At 38.5% G+C, this 20,656-nt stretch overlaps 1 protein-coding gene across 7 annotated transcripts in view; it reads right to left on the bottom strand.

The window, feature by feature from the left end:
* The window catches only part of LOC137281853 (uncharacterized), a 36,585-nt gene that overhangs the window by 15,505 nt on the left and 424 nt on the right, over positions 1 to 20,656 (bottom strand). For 2 of the 7 annotated variants that reach the window (XM_067813505.1, XM_067813504.1), the window contains exons 2-4: positions 16,935 to 17,036; positions 14,935 to 15,022; positions 11,241 to 11,522 (exon numbers count right to left, since the gene is read on the bottom strand). In XM_067813505.1, coding sequence (XP_067669606.1) covers positions 11,241 to 11,522; positions 14,935 to 15,019 — 367 coding nt within the window. In that variant the 5' untranslated portion in view covers positions 15,020 to 15,022; positions 16,935 to 17,036. Of the gene's footprint in view, positions 1 to 11,240; positions 11,523 to 14,934; positions 15,023 to 16,934; positions 17,037 to 17,539; positions 17,663 to 20,267; positions 20,440 to 20,656 lie in introns of those variants that run through there. The other 5 variants (XM_067813507.1, XM_067813501.1, XM_067813503.1 and 2 more) reach the window with 4 other exon arrangements.

Below are 20,656 nucleotides of genomic sequence, written 5' to 3'. Positions count from 1 at the left end.
AATGCCAAAAATCTGTAGCAAAAGGCACAACCATAGGCTGAAATTACTATATCTATCAATTTTGGTCTAAAAATATTGAACGGTTTCTGAGTTATGCTCTGGAAACAAAATGATTATGGACGGACGGACGGACGGACGGACAGACGAGGCGTTGACTATATCCACCCGCATTACATGCCGGGGGGCATAAAAATCACTCTGCTCTCATTTTGTAAAAGCTCAAAATAAAACGAACATAAAAATTAAACACAGAAATCCCATAATGGGGGACCAGAGCTTCATTGGTGCATGTACTGGTTCAATGTATACCAGTCCCTCCTGGATTCCACGGCAAATTTTTAAGAATTCCGTGTCAGATTTAAGCAAATTCTGCACCGCACTTCTCAATATTCTGCAAACCATTCAGCGGCTAAAACATGTAGAAAAAACAACAAAAACATTATACAGAGCTTTATAGTTTAATTCTCAAACACAGATATAAAGTTAAGTCGACAGAAGACATGACATCTTGAGTGACAAAGCACCCACACCTTTTCTTGTGTTTGAAAATTAAACACTCACTGAAAGTTATTTCTTTCCGCTCATTTGTAACTTTGATGCAGATGAACAACTTCCGGTTTCGTGCAGACCGTTTTATACCTAAAAGAAATCTGGAATAATTTCAATCTTCAAAGTGATCAATTCTGAGATTGTAACTGTAGTGTCAAATTCATCTAATATCATTTGAAAAATGCCTAAAACTTGCTTAATTAATAAAATATCTTTAATCATGATTACTTTGAAAATTTGGTCACAATAAATATGTCAGTCCTTTTCATGTGTAACCTACCCTACTATAGCTCTACTTTTTGTTTCGGCTGACAGTCAGTTTTCACTCAGTTTTTGAAATGAGCAAAATCCGCTGCAGAAAAGTGGCAAATTCTGCACAGATTCTGCACGCAAATGCATTTTGCGCAGACGAGACGTTTTTCTGCACGGCAAGGTAAATTCCGCGATTTTTTCTGCAACCGCGGAATCGCGGAATCCAGGAGGGACTGGTAAAAAAAAAGCATGGAGAAAATGTTAAATTACAAAACCATTGGTTACAAGAAGTTGTTGTTGTTGGGTGTAGATGGCTATTTTAGACAGAAAGCAATAACCATAGCAACCATTATCAAGGACTGAGTCTAAAAACATTCTTTACCAGTGAGACATAATACACTCTAATCTAGTCATATCTTGAGGCTGATGTTTACTACTAAGAACACACATCATTTCATTACTTAACTCATTAAGGCCGAGAGCCGCGTATATGCGGCAAATTAATTAGCTTCTCACAGCGAGAGTCGCTTATTGGGGGGAATAAAAAGCTCCTCTTATTCAGCGAGAGACGCATATTGGGGGTTACGAAAAGCACCTCTCATTCAGCGAGAGCCGCGTATTGGGGTTTTACATTTTAAATTCGTACTGTACCTATCATTTCAATCAGTTTAGCAGTAATGATCAAAGATTAGCTTTTCTTACGAGAGGTTACTTTCTGTGTTAATCAGAAGAACTATTAATGTGTTTTGATAACAATTGCTTGCAATGTCGGGGGCTTATACAGGCAAATGAACACGTCTGCGAGAAAAGGGATTATGAGATGTTGTTACGGGAGGTACGTGTTTGTTACTCGTCATTGGGAGTGAATACTAAGATACTATGTTTGCACATTGATTGAATTAATGGTGACAAGGTTACAAAACCTTCTTCTAAATTAAATAATTCATTCATTCGTTGTAACAGTCCATATAATGAATCGTATACATAAATAGCAATACGGTATTACACTCATGTTCATGTTTGAAATAAACCAAGTTACTAATTTAGACCTAATTCATTTGCGACTATTGATTTTTAAAGTTGACGATAATACATAATCGAATATGAAGTGATAACTCTTGCGTCTTGCGTCTGCTATACATATATAGTACACATAAACCATACAAAGGTAACTGGGGTATTTTGTTCAAGATGTTTCATGCTTGAAATGTGATTTTTCAATGCAATTTACATAAGTATTGTGTAAGAAATGTTTGTATTTGATCTCTGTAATTATCTTATCCAGTGTAATGATCATGTGTATCAGATCCATCGTCAATAAAAGGAGGATAATATATCGGAACTGATGCGTATAATCATTCAATCAGAAAACACTAAATGAGATATGTGAACACCTCTTTCAACCTCAAAATAACAGCCTCTGGCCGAATGCATGTAAACTTTTGTCCCGTGACAAGTATAAAACAAACTAATGCGCTGTTACATCATTGGACAACCTGTTTTGTGGAGTCACGCCCATGGTCAATCTTCTGAACCTCGTTTGCTTTCAAAACAAATATGAGTATATCCATCTTCATAAATATTTGGGGAGATTCAAGTGTATACATCACAATAAATCTGTATCGTGTTACTTTTTTAAATTCTATAATACATGTACTTGAATTATGGTATTTATTCGTAACAATGTGCAGATTAAATTGAAATGTTCAGCGAACCATTATGTTTGATGTACAAGTAGTGTGTGCAAAAAGTATATGCAAATAAATACCATCTCTACTCAATAGTTGGATTGGGTTATCCGGGGTAAAAATAATCGCATTGTAGAGCTTTGAGCGCTTCAAAAGAAAAATAAACTCGTCAAAGTGCTTGTTAGTTCTACGTGTACATTTCAGGCATCCTTATGATTATATATGTTCACGATACACAAACTTTTCATGATAACTAGAGTTGATAAAGCCAAAATCTAGCATATCGATTGGTCAACGATCTAACCAACAGTCAATCTGTATCCAAGCTGTCTAGTGACCGAACGTACTCTTAAAAAATTTAGCCCATGCCCCATCACCTGTCATTTCCAGTGTGACAGGTATCTCATGATACGATTGGTCATAGATAACAAATCAGGGAGTATATTGAACAGTTAAGATACAAAATGTCCTATTCAGGAACTTTGATGACGCCCACCCCATGACCCTTTGTGTTCTGAAGAGAATGTCAGTTACATTAGCTCATGATTTTGATATGTTAAAAACAATAGCCAAAACACACCTTTTCAAGAAACATGAACATCGCATAAAAACGCAACCATCACGTCTCGTGCATTTTGAGTTTTTTGCATGTGCAGGGTCGGGTAGATGCGCTTTGGACGGCAAGCGATAGGGTCGAAAAAATAGAGTGTTCGTCTGCACTGTTGTGAATTAAGACAAATAGTTGCCATATTCGGGCATTGTTCATAGTTCGAATTCAGATAACTTATCTAGTCAACTTAGTTTGGTGGACTGTCATAAAAGGTGTCAATATTTAGTTTGGTGGACGGAGTGGAAAAAGGTGTCATATTTAGTTTGGTGGTCGGAGTGGCAATATCATTGTTTGGTTACCGTTTAGTTGAGCACATTTCTTTTTTTCTTCATATTTATTACTTACAAAATTTGTTTAACAATTCCACTGCGCAACAAATTTTGGTAGCAGAGCGTGGTTACTGCTCTGTATTTCGGAGCTGAGTTTGTTTATTCAGGTAAGTTGTTAGGTATTCTTTTCTAGCATAGATAGTGTTGTTTTTCAATATTTTGTTTTGAAAATCATGGCTAAACCAGAGGCCGATAGTAAGAGTGCTATCCTCAAGTTACAAATAATTAAACTTAAACGTGAAAAGACCAGTTCGAAAACAGCACTCACAAAAGCTAAAAATCAGTTGTTAGCTTTAGTTGAACAAGAACTACCATCAAGACAGGCAATAAGAGATTACATTGACAAGGTCGCATCACTACAAAGCAAGACTGTTGGTGTTATTGTAAGCTTAGCTGAAGCTTACCAAGAAAGTGATGATCTAGAAAAGTTTGACAAAACCATTAAAGAGATTGAACCAATTGAAGAAGAAAGTGAAACTGCCGTAAACAAGGCTTTAGTATACTTGAACAACACTGCTAGTACATCAGCAGGTAGTCTGAGAGAGGGTATGAGTAGGTTGTTTTGCAAGGATCATGATTCGGTTCAAGAAGTTAAGTCGGATGATCAGGTTTCAAAGCATGGTGATTATGTAAAGCCAACAGAAACCGTAGCTCCTGGTACACTAAAGGTTGTGACAGATAAATCTGAAAATACTGAAATTGGGCGAGACATGTGGAAACAACTGAAAAGAGTTTCAATTCCTATATTCTCGGGTAAAGTTCAAGAATATGAAAGCTGGAGAGCAGCATTTATGGCATGTGTGGACAAAGCCCCTGCAACAGGTGAATACAAGTTGCTCCAATTGAAACAATATTTGTCAGGAGAAGCCCTAGCATTGGTCAATAGATTAGGACACAGTGCTTACGCTTATGACATAGCGTTAGAAAAACTTGATAGGCGATATGGCGGTAAGCGAAGGGAGATAGCTCTAAAAATGGAAGAAATTTCCAATTTCAAACCTGTTAGGAAAGGAAATGCAAAGGATTTGGAACGATTTGCCGACTTGTTGGATGTCATGGTTGTAAGCCTACGAGACAACGATAAGATAGAGGAGTTGGGAGACGGCTGTCTGCTCTCTGTATTAAAGACAAAACTAACAGAATCAATGTTAGTTCACTTTCAGAGATGGGTGTTCGAATCACAAAGACAAGAGTCAGTGGAAACTCTGCGAGAATGGGTAGTCAGGGAATCTGAATTTCAGACAATAGCATCAGAGGTTAAATATGGTGTTTCTGAAAAATCAAGGAGCGGACAATCCTGTTCACGTACACACAAAGGTGTTTACTTTGGAACAAAAAACGAGAAAACCCTCCAGTGTAATGTATGTCAAAGGCAAAACCATACAACTTCACAGTGTCGTAAACTGAAAGCTCTTGATGTTGTCAACAGATGGGAAACGGTAAAACGCCTGCAACTGTGTTTTCGATGTTTAGACAAAGGCCATGTTGGGAAACATTGTCAACAGTGGGAAAAATGTAATGTTGATGGGTGTGAGGCAACGCATAATCGTTTACTTCATAGCAACAAAAAAACGTTACAAGTTGATGTTAACCAAACATCAGGTAGTACAGAGCAATTTTCATCTGTTACAATGTCAGCTATCAAAAACCAAGTTAAGACCTATGCACTTAGGACTGTACCGGTTGTCTTAAAGAATGGCACTTCTGAAATAAAGGTCAATGCTCTGTTGGATGACGCCAGTACTCAAACTTACATTAATGAGGACATTGCTAGTCAACTAGGTCTTCAAGGTAGATATCAGCAGATCTCTGTTAGCGTTTTGAATAGCAAAACTGAGACGTTTAGTAGTCGGTGTGTTCACTTTGACCTTGAAAGTGTTGATGGATCAGTAAAAATGACAATGAAGGCGTTGACGACAACTAAAGTGACAGGATCATTACCTGCTGTGAACTGGCAAAAGATCAGTGAAAACTGGAAACATTTGGAAGATGTTGATTTTCCTAAACCAGCTTCACCACCAGTAATAGACATCCTCATAGGAATGGATTATATTGAGTTGCACAGTTCTCAAAAAGAACTGTATGGACTACCTGGGGAACCAGGTGCAAGGCTCACACCTTTAGGTTGGACATGTGTTGGGATTGTTCCAAAAGGATATGCATCCCAGAACCAGACGTCACATGTATGCTATGTTCAGCATGCTGATGTTGGGTGTGCAGATGACTGTCTCGATGAACTTGTTCAGAGGTTTTGGGAAACAGAAGAAGTTGCTGCTGCAACACCCAAGTTAAGCCCTGAAGATGAGGATGCAATTCAAGCTGTTAAAACATCCCTTAGCTACACAAATGAGCGATACAAAGTAGGCATTCCCTGGAAATTGGATCCTGACATCTTGCCCGACAATTATGAGATGGCATTGAAACGTTTGAAAGATACAGAGAAAAAATTGTCAAAAAATGATACAATTTTAGAAGCATATGAAAACGTCATAGCTAAATACCTTGAAAAGAATTATATCAGAAAAGTTCCAGAGGAGGAAATCAGTAAATCCAAATGGTACTTACCTCATTTTCCTGTGGTGAATATGGATAGAGCAACAACAAAAGTCAGGCTGGTGTTTGACGCATCTGCAAAATGTAGTGGCATTTCCCTGAATGATGTTATTCACCAGGGTCCCAAGATGCAAAATGACCTGTTTGAAATACTGTTGAGATTTAGAAGATATCCAGTTGGACTTATCTGTGACGTAGAGGAGATGTATTTACAAATTGAGATTGCAGAGTGTGACCGTCCATACTTCAGGTTTCTTTGGCGATCAAATGATGAGGACAAACCTCCTGATGTTTATGAATTCTCTAGAGTAGTGTTTGGGATAAATTGCTCACCTTTCCTGGCTCAGTACATCACACAGGAACATGCCAAATTACATGAAACAGATTTGACTATGGCATCTACAACAGTTGTTAAATCAACTTACATGGATGACAGTATAGATTCTGTTCAAACTGACACTGATGCACTAGAGCTTTACAACCAGCTTATGAATCTTTGGGAAATAGCAGGTATGCATGCCAGAAAATGGCTATCAAATTCAAAGAATGTTTTAAATGAAATTCCGGTGGAAGACAGGTTGAAGGAAGTGAGCATATTGACAGATGACTTGCCATCGGTCAAAACCTTAGGACTTGTCTGGTGTGCTGAAACTGACGAATTTAACTTTGGTTGTAGTTCAAACAAGAAAATGCTGACAGTGACAAAGAGATCCTTTCTTAGAGAAATTGCCAAAGTTTTTGATCCGTTAGGATTAATAGCACCATTTGTAGTGAGAGCAAAAGTCTTACTCCAGCAAATGTGGCTTGCTGGACTCGGATGGGATGATAAAATGAATCCTCATCTTGAAGCAAAAACATGGAAGTGGTACAATGAAGTGCTGCTGCTTTCTTCACTCAGATTTCCGAGAGAGATAGGATTAAATCAAGCTACAAGTGACCAGCAGTTGCATGTATTCGTAGACGCTTCTCAAGAAGCATTTGGTGCAGTCATCTATTGTGTAAGTAATCTCTCCAGTCAAGGCAGGTCTAGCACTCTAGTAGCTTCCAAAAGTAGAGTTGCTCCATTAAAAGCAATGAGCATTCCTAGGTTGGAACTGCTTGCAGCTGTTCTTGGTGTACGACTGACACTGATTGTCACAGAGGCTCTAGCTGTTTCTCCAAAATCAGTGAAGTTTTGGTCAGACAGTGAAAATGTCTTATGTTGGATTAAAAATCAAAGCAGAAACCTTAAGCCTTTTGTTGCAAACAGAGTTGGGTTCATACAGGACAATACACAACCAAGTCAGTGGAAGTATGTACCAACCAGCCAGAATGCTGCTGACATTCTCACAAGAGGAGCACATGTTGAAGCATTAAATAAGAAGGAATGGCTTCAAGGTCCAGAGTTTATAAAACAAGATGAGAAGGAGTGGCCAAATCAAAGGAACTTGAAAATCAATGAACAGTTAGAAAGACGCAAAGGATGTCAGTCAGATTTTACAATGGTAACAGGTAAAGCTGCTACAGTGATGACCTGGTGCTTAGACCCATCAAGATATTCACACTGGAAGAGATTGTGCAGAGTTACTGCCTGGGTACTTCGGTTTGTTCACAATGTTTCTTCTGGAGGAACTAGAAAATCTGGCGAGCTTGAAGCCGATGAGATACAGGATGCTGAAACACTAATTCTTCTGAACGCTCAGAAAGAAGCATTTACTGAAGAATACTCAGCTTTGACAAAAGGAAAACAACTTCCTAACTCGAGTAAACTATTGAGTTTACATCCATTTTTAGACGATTCTGGACTGATCAGATCAGGTGGAAGACTCAGATATGCCGAGGACCTTTCCTATGAGTCACGTTTTCCAGTCATACTTCCTAGAGGTCACTGGGTAACAAAGTTGATTGTGAAACAGTTCCATGAGGATTGTTGTCATATGGGAACCAACTACACATTGGCTGCATTGTCAAGTAGGTTTTGGATTATAGCAGCTCGTGAAGAGATTCGTAGTTGGGAACATCAGTGTGCTTGGTGTAGACGTCAGAAAACCAAGCCTGCTACACAGATAATGGCAGATTTGCCAAGCGTCAGGGTTAAATGTTCGATGAGACCTTTTGCTCAGACAGGAGTAGACTTTGCTGGTCCATTTCTAACAAAACAAGGTAGAGGGAAAAGTAGACAGAAACGGTATCTGTGTTTATTCACGTGTCTATCAACTCGAGCGGTACACCTGGAGATGGCTTACGGTTTAGACACGGACTCCTTCCTGAACGCTTTCTCTCGTATGGCACATAGAAGAGGAATGCCAAATGAAGTCATATCTGATAACGGTACTAACTTTGTGGGAGCCGTAAAGGAACTGAGGCAGCTCATTTCTAATCTCGATGGAGATGATCTAAAAGCATCGTTAGCAAGCAAAAAGGTCTTGTGGAAGTTTAATCCACCACATGCTCCACATTTTGGTGGAATCTTCGAATCTTTGATTAAATCAGCAAAAAGGGCAATTTATGCTGTTCTCAAGTCTGGAGAAGTAACAGATGAAGAACTGATGACCACCTTTGTTGGTGTTGAGGCGTTGTTGAATTCTCGACCACTAACATATCAGAGCGCACATCCAAATGATATGTTGCCCATAACACCAAATCATTTCCTACATGGGCAATGTGGCGGTCCTTTTGCACCTGAGGCTGATCAACGAGACTTTAATCCTCATAAACGGTGGAGGCGTGTGCAGGAATTACTGAGGCATATATGGAAAAGATGGTTGAAAGAGTGGTTACCCACTCTCAATGTTCGCAAGAAATGGCAGGCAACAAGTAAGGACTTAAGCACAAATGACGTTGTCATTATTGTTAGTCCTGATTCTCCAAGAGGAAGTTGGCCGCTTGGTAAAATTGTCAAGATATATCCAAGCAGAGATGGACATGTCAGAGTAGTGGATGTTCAAGTGGGGAAGTCGGTGTTGACTAGACCTGTTACTAAGCTTTGTCCACTGGAGTGGAATCCAGAATAGGTCACCCACGTGTACACTTCAACTTCAGTAGTTCTACACATTTAGCTCAGATGTATATAGACGTCTTTCTGAAAGACCAGGGTCTTGTCAGCGGGGGGTGGTATGTTCTGAAGAGAATGTCAGTTACATTAGCTCATGATTTTGATATGTTAAAAACAATAGCCAAAACACACCTTTTCAAGAAACATGAACATCGCATAAAAACGCAACCATCACGTCTCGTGCATTTTGAGTTTTTTGCATGTGCAGGGTCGGGTAGATGCGCTTTGGACGGCAAGCGATAGGGTCGAAAAAATAGAGTGTTCGTCTGCACTGTTGTGAATTAAGACAAATAGTTGCCATATTCGGGCATTGTTCATAGTTCGAATTCAGATAACTTATCTAGTCAACTTAGTTTGGTGGACTGTCATAAAAGGTGTCAATATTTAGTTTGGTGGACGGAGTGGAAAAAGGTGTCATATTTAGTTTGGTGGTCGGAGTGGCAATATCATTGTTTGGTTACCGTTTAGTTGAGCACATTTCTTTTTTTCTTCATATTTATTACTTACAAAATTTGTTTAACAATTCCACTGCGCAACACTTTGTCTTATGTATGTGCAAGGAATAGCATTATACAATATGCATACATGTATGTTCGTGTGATAACGTGTATTTTCTGCGTTAAATCTAGATGAACCAAAGCGACAAACTGTGAATCTGTTTTATGTACGTCACAGACTAGCTTATTAGTATTTTCCTTAAAATATTCAGTAAACACTAGCAATGTATCAGCGAAAACGCTTCTTTTATAGATTATTAGGCATGTGCGTAAATTCGTCTTTACTGCCATTGACATAGATGTTTTGAACAATTTAATCTCACACAATGATATGAGTGAGACATAATTTGGTTTAAGTATGTCTTACATACAAAGATTCCAAACATGTGTGAAGAAAGGCACACTTACATAATCCCTTACTTTATGTGCTATTGAAAGCTTCTTGACACTTCTCTGTAATTATCACATGTAGCAACTAATTCCGTTGATCCATCATCAGTAAAAGCAGGATAGCATATTAGTCATGGTATTGATACCCTTGCGTATCATCATTCAGACTACAGTAATAAGATTATTTAGCGCTACTACTGGTCTTGAAACAACAGTCTCCGGTAACATTTATACGTAGCCACGCCCCTACTCCCTTATTGAACAAACTGTCCCGGGACAAGTGTAAAATAAACATGTGTTGTTATTTTGTCGGACAACCCACTTGATTGTGCTACATACGCTTCATTATCTGTACTGTATATGCACACATGGGTGCAGTCTGGTGAACCTTGATAGTGATACGATATCAGACAATACACAAATTCTTACATGATAGTTAGAATATACAACCAAAACACAACATATCCACTGGTCAACAATACAATAAAAAATCAATGTATCCAATCTGAGTGACCAAACGTGCCCTTCAGAAATTTAGGCCACGCCCCATCACTTTGCCCTTCCTATGTGACAGGTTCTCACGATACGATTGGTCAAAGTATCAGCCAATATAATGAGTAACTGAGATATAATGCGTTACATTCGTGATGCTTTATCCCATCACATGATGGGAAGCTTTGTTTAGCATCGAGTAATGATAAATGTATCATGCAGTATGTATGTGTATGAATGGTGATGTATGTTTACAGCGTTAAGTTAAGATGAACAAAGTGACAAACTATAAATTTCTATATGCTCAATGTTCTTACACACCTCTTGATACTTTCCTTGAAATAGTCAGTAAGCACGAGCAATGTATTGGCAAAAAATGTAAACGATTATAGTGCAAGTTCCCCCCTCTTTTTAAAGTCTATTATAAATAATATATTGTAATTCAGTCAATACGATGAGAGAGACAGGAGGAATTTGTATATTTGTTCATCTTGTACGTACAAAGACCGCGTAGGTGTTGATAAAAATACAGCACACACTGGCAAAGGGGTATAAGGGACAATAAATTACATGAAATGCTGTAATATATGTATTCACATCGGCCTCTTTTCCATCTTTACGACACAATTAAATAATCAGTGCTTGTTTGTGAGACTAGACAGTTTCCTGTCATATCTGAGACCTGCCAGGGAAATCAGGCATGATTAGCACTAATTAGCCTCGTCGCAGCAATCAGGCAGTCAGCGAGGGGTGCCAGGTGTTGGGGAGTGGAGTGGCTCCAGGGCTTAATGAGTTAGATCAAAATTTTTTACTCCTCTGATGGACTCTATTTGAAGTATTACTTACCAACAACAGTAAGTTCAAACACAAAGGTGATATTGTTCGTCCCATTGCTTGCAACACATATATAGGTTCCATTGTCCTTCATGGAGGCCTTCTGGATATCCAACACCTGTCGTCTTTCATGGAATGTATGGTTCCCATAATCAAATGAAGTCTTAAGTCCATTTTTATAACGGTACCACTGAATCTTTCCCACAAAGTTGTTGGCACAGCAATGGATGCGGATAAAATGATTCCTGTGTACATCATCGGCCTCACTATTTTGCCGGGAGAAGGACAGCTTGTCTGAAAATTGAACACGAACAACACTATCATCTTGACTGGATCAAGGATAAATTTCACTTTACCCAAAGACAACGTAAACCATAATAACAAACAAATGAAAAAAACAAAACAGCTTGGAAAATACTGGGCTTGGTTAAACTATATATTAGCGTGCACAAGTGCAACCAAGCTCTGGAATAGATATGTATGAACTACAAACAAGACATAATCAAATAAGACAGCCTCATTACCATTTACAGCAGTGGGTAGTCCAGATGTTAAAGCCTTTAGTCATCATGTCAAAGACCCAGATTGAATTCCAAGTATGGTTAAAATATTTACAGCCAATTTCTGGAGCCCCTAGGTGTGATGTTGCTGACATAGAGCTAAAACTCTTCCTCACTTTGAGCAAGACCAATCACTGCAAAGAAGCCAAGTTGCATGTTTCCAGTTCACTGAGTTTACTTTTATGCCGCTCATAGCAATATTCCAGTAATGTCATGACAGAGGACCCTCAAAGATGGGCTTCAGTCATTGTACTTAGCTGGACAAATGAACCCTTGTCTTCAGCACTATTCCAGCAATATGTCACAGTGGAGGACACCATACATGAGCTTCACACATTGCACCCATGTGGGGAATCAAATCTGGATCTCTGGTGTGACGAGCGAACGCTTTCACCTCTAGGCTACCCCCACTCCCCCTCAATTGATTTGAAAATGTAGGTTTCAATCATTATGATGAACACTTTATGGGAGTAGTTGTTTCTTAGCAGTATGTGTGGGTATTTCTACTGCAAGTGTTTACATATTCCTTTGTTTTTCTGCTCTCTGCTGGTTTCATTGGTACACCTGAACCCATGAAGAAACAAGGTTTTCATGTCAACATGCAGACAGTGCAAATTAGATCAGATAGTTCCTGTAATTGAGCCTTGCATTTTACTTCATAATTCCACTTTTCAAATTTGACAACATATTCTTCACTTGACGATGTATTGTGCAGCCTGGACAAACTGTAATTTTTTCATCCAAACCATTTCAATATTTACCATACCATGACAAATAACTGAAATAACTGAATACTATTTCCATCCCTGCCTCTTCCTACACCATCTTGAAAATTTTTTTTCTGAGATATGTTGGCTTATTAAAAAAATTCCAAACACTAAGTGTTTGAATTCTTTATTCTTGGAATACCATCAATCTGTGTTTCCCTTGATGTGGAAAACCTGTGTACATGACATAGTGTAAGGTAAAAATGTGCAAAAACACACAAATACTGCATTGCTTCTAAAGCAATAAAATCAAAACCACACGTTTCAATGCTACAAGTAATACACGTAAATTAAATGATTTCTGATTTAAAACTGATTTGAAAGTACACATGATAATACTTTACAATTCAGACTTAGAAGCATTTATCCATATTCGACATCTCCAAGGTATACGGACCCATAAATTTCCATCATGCCCTGGATGCATAATTTTATTATCTCCCTTTGCTGGCTCTACATTCTCTGCATTCTCACAGTAGCCAATCTACCGAACTTGCCAGTGTCAACAACGATAGCAGTTGCAGCTGTGAAGGTTTGTTCGAAGTGCAACTCAGATTTTGGGGAAGTCATACAGACAAATTGACAGATCCAAAACGTTTTAGAGTATGCAATATCTCTTTCTACCTCTTTCAGAATACCTTTGCATGGTTTGTGTGGCCAAATTTAATTGGTTATATAATTTCCTATAATCTGGAAACAGTAAAGTCTAGTACTGTTTTGGTTGAGTCCCATCCAGGATTCGAACCTGCACCCTCAGGGTCAGGCACCTAATTGCCTGCACACAAAGTCAGCTGCCTAGCCCACTCAGCCACCATGACTTCCACAAGTTGCGGTGGCTGAGCGGGCTAGGTGCCTGATTTTAACCACTGTCTGCATGTTGACATGAAAACCTTTTCTCTTCATGGGTTCAGGTGTACCAATGAAATCAGCAGAGAGCAGAAAAACAAAGGAATATGTGAAAACTTACAGTAGAAATACCCACACATACTGCTAAGAAACAACTACTCCCACAAAGTGTTCATCATAATGATTGAAACCTACATTTTCAAATCAACTGATGGGGAAATGGGGGGGTAGCCTGGTGGTTAAAGTGTTCGCTGGTTAAAGTCACGGTGGCTGAATGGGCTAGGCTGTCGGACTTTGTGTGCTGGCGATTAGGTGCCTGACTCTGAGGGTGCGGGTTCGAAACCCGGATGGGACTCAACCAAAACAGTAATAGAATTTGTACTTTATAGAGAAAGTGAAATCCCAAATATGACACATGTTGCATGTAAAAACATACCTCTCGAAACTGTTTAATATTTACAACATCTTTTCACAATTCCAGGTGATAAATCAGCATTGATAATGCCCGCTGTGCTGTACACGATTTCCCCACATCTAATGCGGTGCCTAAATCAAAGCATGGAGCTTTTAATACGTAGCTTATTCAAGTCATGCTGTTTCGTTATGCATTAAGAGTTACGTCCCCTACCAGTGTATTGACCAGGTCTATATCAAAGGGCGGTAACTGAAGTTGAAAAGAGTGTGTGCAGTTATCGAAATGAAATGTAGCTGAAAAGTCGTTTACTGTTTTTTGACACAAAAAGAACAAAACCTGATAGAGAAAATGCCAAGACCGTTGCGAGGTCAAGTGATGACAGTTCTAATTTAATAACTGAGACAAAACTATAAAAAAACAATGATACGCTGACCGATGTTAAAACTGAGAACAAAACATCAACCCGTTCGTTCTAAACAAAATGTCAAGTTTGGTATCAGTGGGTTCCCTTCAATGAGCGTGAAAACAAAATGACTTGTGCTCTTTGACTGAAAAATGGAAAGCATAATGTTTTCACTGATGGAACTGATAATTTCCGAGCTTCCATACTCAAGAGACAATGCTGATAGTGCCGACCATAAACTTGCTCTCTAAGCTGAATGGCTGAAGCAACAAATGAAAACGGCAGTGAAAAATATGACGTGTGGTCAGAAAAGGCAGCAATTCAATTTAAATTATCACTTTAACTGATACAACTGAACTGCTTTTTGCATGACAAATTCATTAAAATTGCAGAGTGAATGTCTCCCTTGTCTTTTCTTATGACCCACATACAATGGCAAATGTCCTACTATTTCCATTAACCATGGGCCAATGGCCCACTTCTTCTGAAAAGTAGTAAATTAGACACTGAGCCCATTTCTGGTGACCTCTACTATGATATTGCTGGAATACTGCTGAAGACCCGGGTTCGATTTCCCACCTGGTACACTGTGGAAAACCCATTTCTGGTTTCCCTGGCCATGATATAGCTGGAATATTGCTAAAAGTGGCATAAAGCCTTTCTCACTCACACATGGAGTTGATTGTATACATTTGCAGAAAAACTAGTAATTTACCTGAATCCTTCACACACTGACATGTCGCAGGATTGATGGTCAACAATGCCCAGGCAAGAAACAGCTGCAGAGTTCCCGCCATCATCCACTGGCAAATAAAAAAATTGTTTGCATCGGTATACAGAATGTCACACCAGGGCATTAAAACCATATGTATTACTTAAAGGGGCACTGATGCGGAGCGAATAATGTTTCTCGCCAACGGTCTAATTACGGAACCAAACTGCAAATTGGTCAGCGCCCGCTCCTTCGACCGTGACGGACAAAGGAACTGGGCTCCTGTCCATATTAGCAGAGTTTCTTCACCCATAAGAGTCAGGAGGACAGATGCCCATCATATGCCATTATTTAAAAATATCCATGGTATTCCTTGTCTGATCGTAACAAAATATCCCAGCAGTGTAGTTTTTTCCGGATGCTTGGATGGTATAGTTACTCAATTTGATACTATTTCTGTGTTTTTAACCTCGATATTTAATCATGTTACATGAAAATATGATATCTGCAGGCACGCAGCAAGCCATTTGTTTCACTCCGGAAGATTGCAAAGCTTTATATTTAGGTAATTTTGAGTGTTGGTTCAGCTGTGATACGTAAATCATACGTAAATTTTGGTAGCTATGGTAGCTACAATGGTTTATTATTTATGATAATAAAAAACACACAGTTGATTTATTTGAATTCGTAAACAATAAACGATGACTTTGCCTTTGGTAGAGAAATCTGAAAATTTTCTTACGTAAACCTCCCCCCCCCCCCCCCCTTTATTTCACCTATTTACCCAAGTACATAGCAAATGCCTGTATGTATTCCTTATGTATCGAAATTCCGTTCGTATCCTCTAAACAGTTTTGGCCCATAAGTGTTTTCAGGCTGCATGAGACACAGAGATTACATCTTCCTTGCTGTAACTCACCTTTGATGGTGTAAACCTACACGTGTTATTTGTCATCATTCTCTAGATGGTCAATTAATGAATTTTTAACAGGTATAATTAGTAGTAACACCACTTCGGTTACTCAACAAAGGTTCCCATTTGGCATTTCTCCTGTCTGGAGTAAATACTCAACATTATAAATTAAGGTCTGTAGCGGCAAATGTATTGCATGTTATGTAATATGTGCATGTAAGTGATGCAAGAGGGTTTATCAGCTGAGTTACAAAAACAAACATCGATCAAAAGATTAACCGATAACACACCGATTGATTAATTACTTTTGTCAAAAGGCAGTGTGTGTAGATGACTACACCCTGTCGTAAAGTGCGATTGTAAAAACAACATCCTCCCTTCAAAGAATTAACCACCCTTGCGTTGATTGATTGATTGCTCATTATTGGTTAACTAACTTACTTAGAATAGCAGATATCATACAATTAGTTGCCAGGTGTGCTATCTTGGGTGACCAGTGAGAGGTTTATCAGGTTTTCACCAACGAAAGACGTGAAACGATGTGTTACTTTTTCGCAAATTAGACAGTTGTAAGACACACGACACAAAGCAAGATTATTTACCAGCTGCAGATGAATGGAATACGATTTCTTTTATGTGGATATTGATGGATACATTCCTGAACAAGGTAGTAGCCTGACATTGTTGCTATAACATTAGTCTGTTTTACATTCATTATTTGCATTTTGTTTTAATTTATTTGTTGTAGCATTCAGCAGAATCGATATGACAAAAAACACACACTAGATCGCGTATGTGTGTGAAATAGGATCCACATTGGCAGTCTATACAATGTATAAATGTTGCTGTTATGTTAGAAATTTACTATGAGTATAAGCAGACCGTGTGTTCTTTTAGTAATGTTCAAAATCATACAAATATGACAATAAACTCGTTAGGGTTATGAGACAAAATATAGAGACGTACATTGGCTTCGGTATTTTTCCGTCCTAATAGTTTTTTACCATTTCTACTACTGGCAGATGATTAACCTTCAAAGTGTTTCATTTGTTTTCATAATACATTTGTAAGGAAGTAAAAATGCCTTCACCTCAGTTGATCTGTCTATAATTAAACTATCAGTTGCGCATACGGACTGCGCAGCAGAGGTCACGAACCAGTCACGAATTCTGGGATATCATCCGGGTTCTCCCTGGAGAAAAACAATAACAAAAGTTTACACCAGTCCACGGAAATTGCTCCGCATCAGTGCCCCTTTAAGAAGGCATTAAGATAGGAGAGAAATGAGTTCAGAGATCTCTTTTGACTAGAAAAAGTTTTCACGACACTGACAATCAATCAAACTCTAAATGTCACTCTTGAAATTTCAGCTCTGAGGTCATCATGACCTGAGTACCACTGTGTGCAGAGGATTTTTCACTCTCACACATGTAAACAGGATATTGCACTCCTCAGCCTATTCAATTGCCTTGTTCTGATAACAAAAGAAACAAAATGGAATGATATTTGATTAAAGGCAACTTGCATTTGTTTTTTAAGACTCAATTTGTGACACTCTTTAGTGATTACACTGTAAATGGACTCACTGGTCCAAACTTGAACAAATTTATACACTGCTGTCAAAAACCTAGAATAGTGAATCAATAAACAACAAAGACAAGCAAACATTAACAAGAAGTTTCACTGACAGCTTACCTTTTTCATACTTCCAAGGAGCTAGTTCAGTCAAGTTATATATTCCAACACAACACACTGATTACAGAATATTTCCAGGTCAGTTACATGTGATTGTGATGACAGTACATGCTGTTTCCTTTTCAGGAAACATATGAATAATATCTCACTCTGAGGGGAAGTAGATTTAGATCAAACAATGCATACCACTGTATATATATATCCGTGCATAATATATGCACCATCCTGTATCGTCGCTGATGAAATTCAATACGCTTTCTGAAATATAACCTTTATGATTTGACAGGACAAGAAAATATTGAAATTACCATGTACTTTGAGTAGGATAATTGCTTCTATTTAAAATATGTGTTTTTCTGTCCTGCAACAAGTTACCATATTTTCAAAGGTGAAAAGTAATAATTGATTGTTATGTGGCCTATAAATTCAATAAGTTTGTAAACTAACACTTAGGAAAAGTTACAAACTTAAAAAAGGAAAATCTTAAAATACAGAAAAATGTCTATATACATGTATGATAAATATCATCAAAGATGATGGAAGAAAATGGATTTAATTTTTCAGACATTGGTCCATGCTACATCCATCTTTATACCTTGTGCAATCTATGGTGAAGAAACAGTGAACGTTGTAAAAGTGGAGGTCCTCTCACATTCAATATGCTTTGAATTCCAAAACTTCCAAAAGGCGCCAAATCACCACCAGACTCATCGATGTGCCAGCTTAGGTGCAGAACAGTGAATGGTTTTAAATATCTGCTCCAGAAAAGAAAAATGTGCATTGAGACACAGACGGATGGATGCATGGACGGGAGTCCTTTCTAATACCTCCTCCACGCAGATTGTGTTGCAAGGGACAATGAATAAAAAAATCACCAGTCAAAGAAATAGTCCTTTTAAATACAAAAAGTATTTCACTTTGGAAATTTATGAAGCATATATGGGGCAGTAAAAACAATCTAAAAACACTTTTTGTAAGTTTACACTTTCGGTCAATAACAACATCAGGATTTTATTGTTTTAAGAGAGGAAAATTCATTTTTATTTTTTTTCATATTCTTGAAAAAATATGACCACTAGATTTGTAGAACAAGAAATAAATTTGGTCTGGCCTTAACATATGTCTGCAGGCTTTATCTTGACTGGCAAAAGTGAGGTCCATGGTGCTATATATAATAAGGGTCCTTGCTGGTAATATGAGGGTCCTGTAATGGTGCAAAGTATTGAACGTATTGAAATGTTCTAGAGTAGTGTTTGTTCAAATAATTACTTCACAGCCTGGAAGGAATCAGTGGTCATGTCAACACTAGTCATGACTGATGGGTGAAATTACAGACACAGACAGATACTTGTGATACCCGATAGGTATTTGTATGTCACGTAAAACCCGGACATAATTCAATCCTGCAATTTAGCAAACCACAAGAATACCAACAATGATTCCAATGTCATTTTTGCATGAGATAAATGAGGTTTGGTTTGGTTGTTGTTTATCACCACATTCAGCAATATTTTAGCAACATATCTGCAAATAATCTAGTGTGGACCAGACAATCCAGTGATCAGCAGCAAGAGCATCAATCGACCGAACTGAGATACAATGAGATTTTTTTATTACCTCCTGCAATGCTGTGTTCGTCTGGACCCGTGAAGGTCCCGGGGTAGAATAGGCCTTCAGCAAGCCATGCTTGCCATAAAAGGCGACTATGCTTGTCATAAGAGGCGACTAACAGGATCAGGTGGTCAGGCTCGCTGACTTGGTTGACACATGTCATCGGTTCCCAATTGGACAGATCGATGCTCATGTTGTTGATCACTGGATTGTCTGGTCCAGACTCCATTATTTACAGACCGCCACCATATAGCTGGAATATTGCTGAGTGTGGCGTGAAACTAAACTCACTCACTCACTCACTGTGTTCGTCTGTCTGTGCACGCATGCATCCATGCACATTTGTATTTTCTAGAGAAGATCTTTGAAACCATGCTCTGTTTCTTCACCAAACTTTGCACATAGATAGGTCTACTGGTGTACTGGTGAATAAAATATTTTCAGCATTACAGTGGCAACAAATGTGACTTTGACTCGAATTGGTGGTACTACTCATTTCCAGAGTAGAACTCTAAAACCATTCAGTGTTCTTCATCAAACTTGGCACATCGATAAGTCTGGTGGTGAACTGGTGCCCTTTGGTAGCTTTTGAAGTCAAAGCATGTAGAATGAGAGAGAACCTCCCTATGATCTAGGTACAAAATCAATGAGCCCCCTTCCATGTCATGTACAAAATCAATAACATCCCTCCCTCCATTATCGTTTAGTGTAATTTCTTAAAATATTTATGTACAAACTTGCCCATAACACCCAACAAAACCCCAGTACATGTGTGCAGAATAAATGGCTGACAGTTGACTGGTTTGTAGTCTAAAAACTGTTTGAAAAGAGGAAATATAGTAACTATAAGCTTTAATACATAGAAAAAACTGTTACAAAGGCATTGTCAAGAGCAATATTCGGTTTGATATAATAATATATGTAGTTGTTTTATACATAGTCACCATGGCAAAAGGAAGCTGTTCTAAACTTGGCGCTGACTGCCGAGTCACCAGGCTTAATTAATTAGTAATGTGTTGATGATGTGAAACCACAGACCATATCTCATGTAACCTGACAAGATTGATAAAACCTCTGCTTGTTCAGACCTTTACTTCTATACATATAACAAACATACCTGGCTTGTACAGCCTGGGTCAACTTGTGTCCAAGACAATCTAGAGGACCGCCAAAGTTTGTACTATCACTGTTGTCTTCTGTTTGCGCTACATTAGAGTTCTAGGCAATCCGAATGCTATCAATACTGCCGATGGTATCAGGGTTGTTCGCTGCCGTAGCAACTCGGTCTTAAAAAATGTGTCAGGTGCGCCAAGAAAGACAACTCATGCCGTTAATCCCCAAGCCATTTTAATTTTGGAGATTATAAGTCCCAACACGCAATATACCAATCAGTCAAATAGTCGAGGCATCTATATGCATTATGATCTAATCTCTACTTTTCACAACCCAACAGCATTCTTAATATGTCACAGTATACTTGTCTAAAACATTACGGAAGACCCGGCT

The sequence above is a fragment of the Haliotis asinina genome, chromosome 4 (genome assembly GCF_037392515.1).
Source record: "Haliotis asinina isolate JCU_RB_2024 chromosome 4, JCU_Hal_asi_v2, whole genome shotgun sequence".
Taxonomy (NCBI): Eukaryota; Metazoa; Mollusca; class Gastropoda; order Lepetellida; family Haliotidae; genus Haliotis; species Haliotis asinina.
The sequence above is the reverse complement of the archived record's forward strand: the minus strand, read 5'-3'. Positions and strand labels throughout refer to the sequence as shown.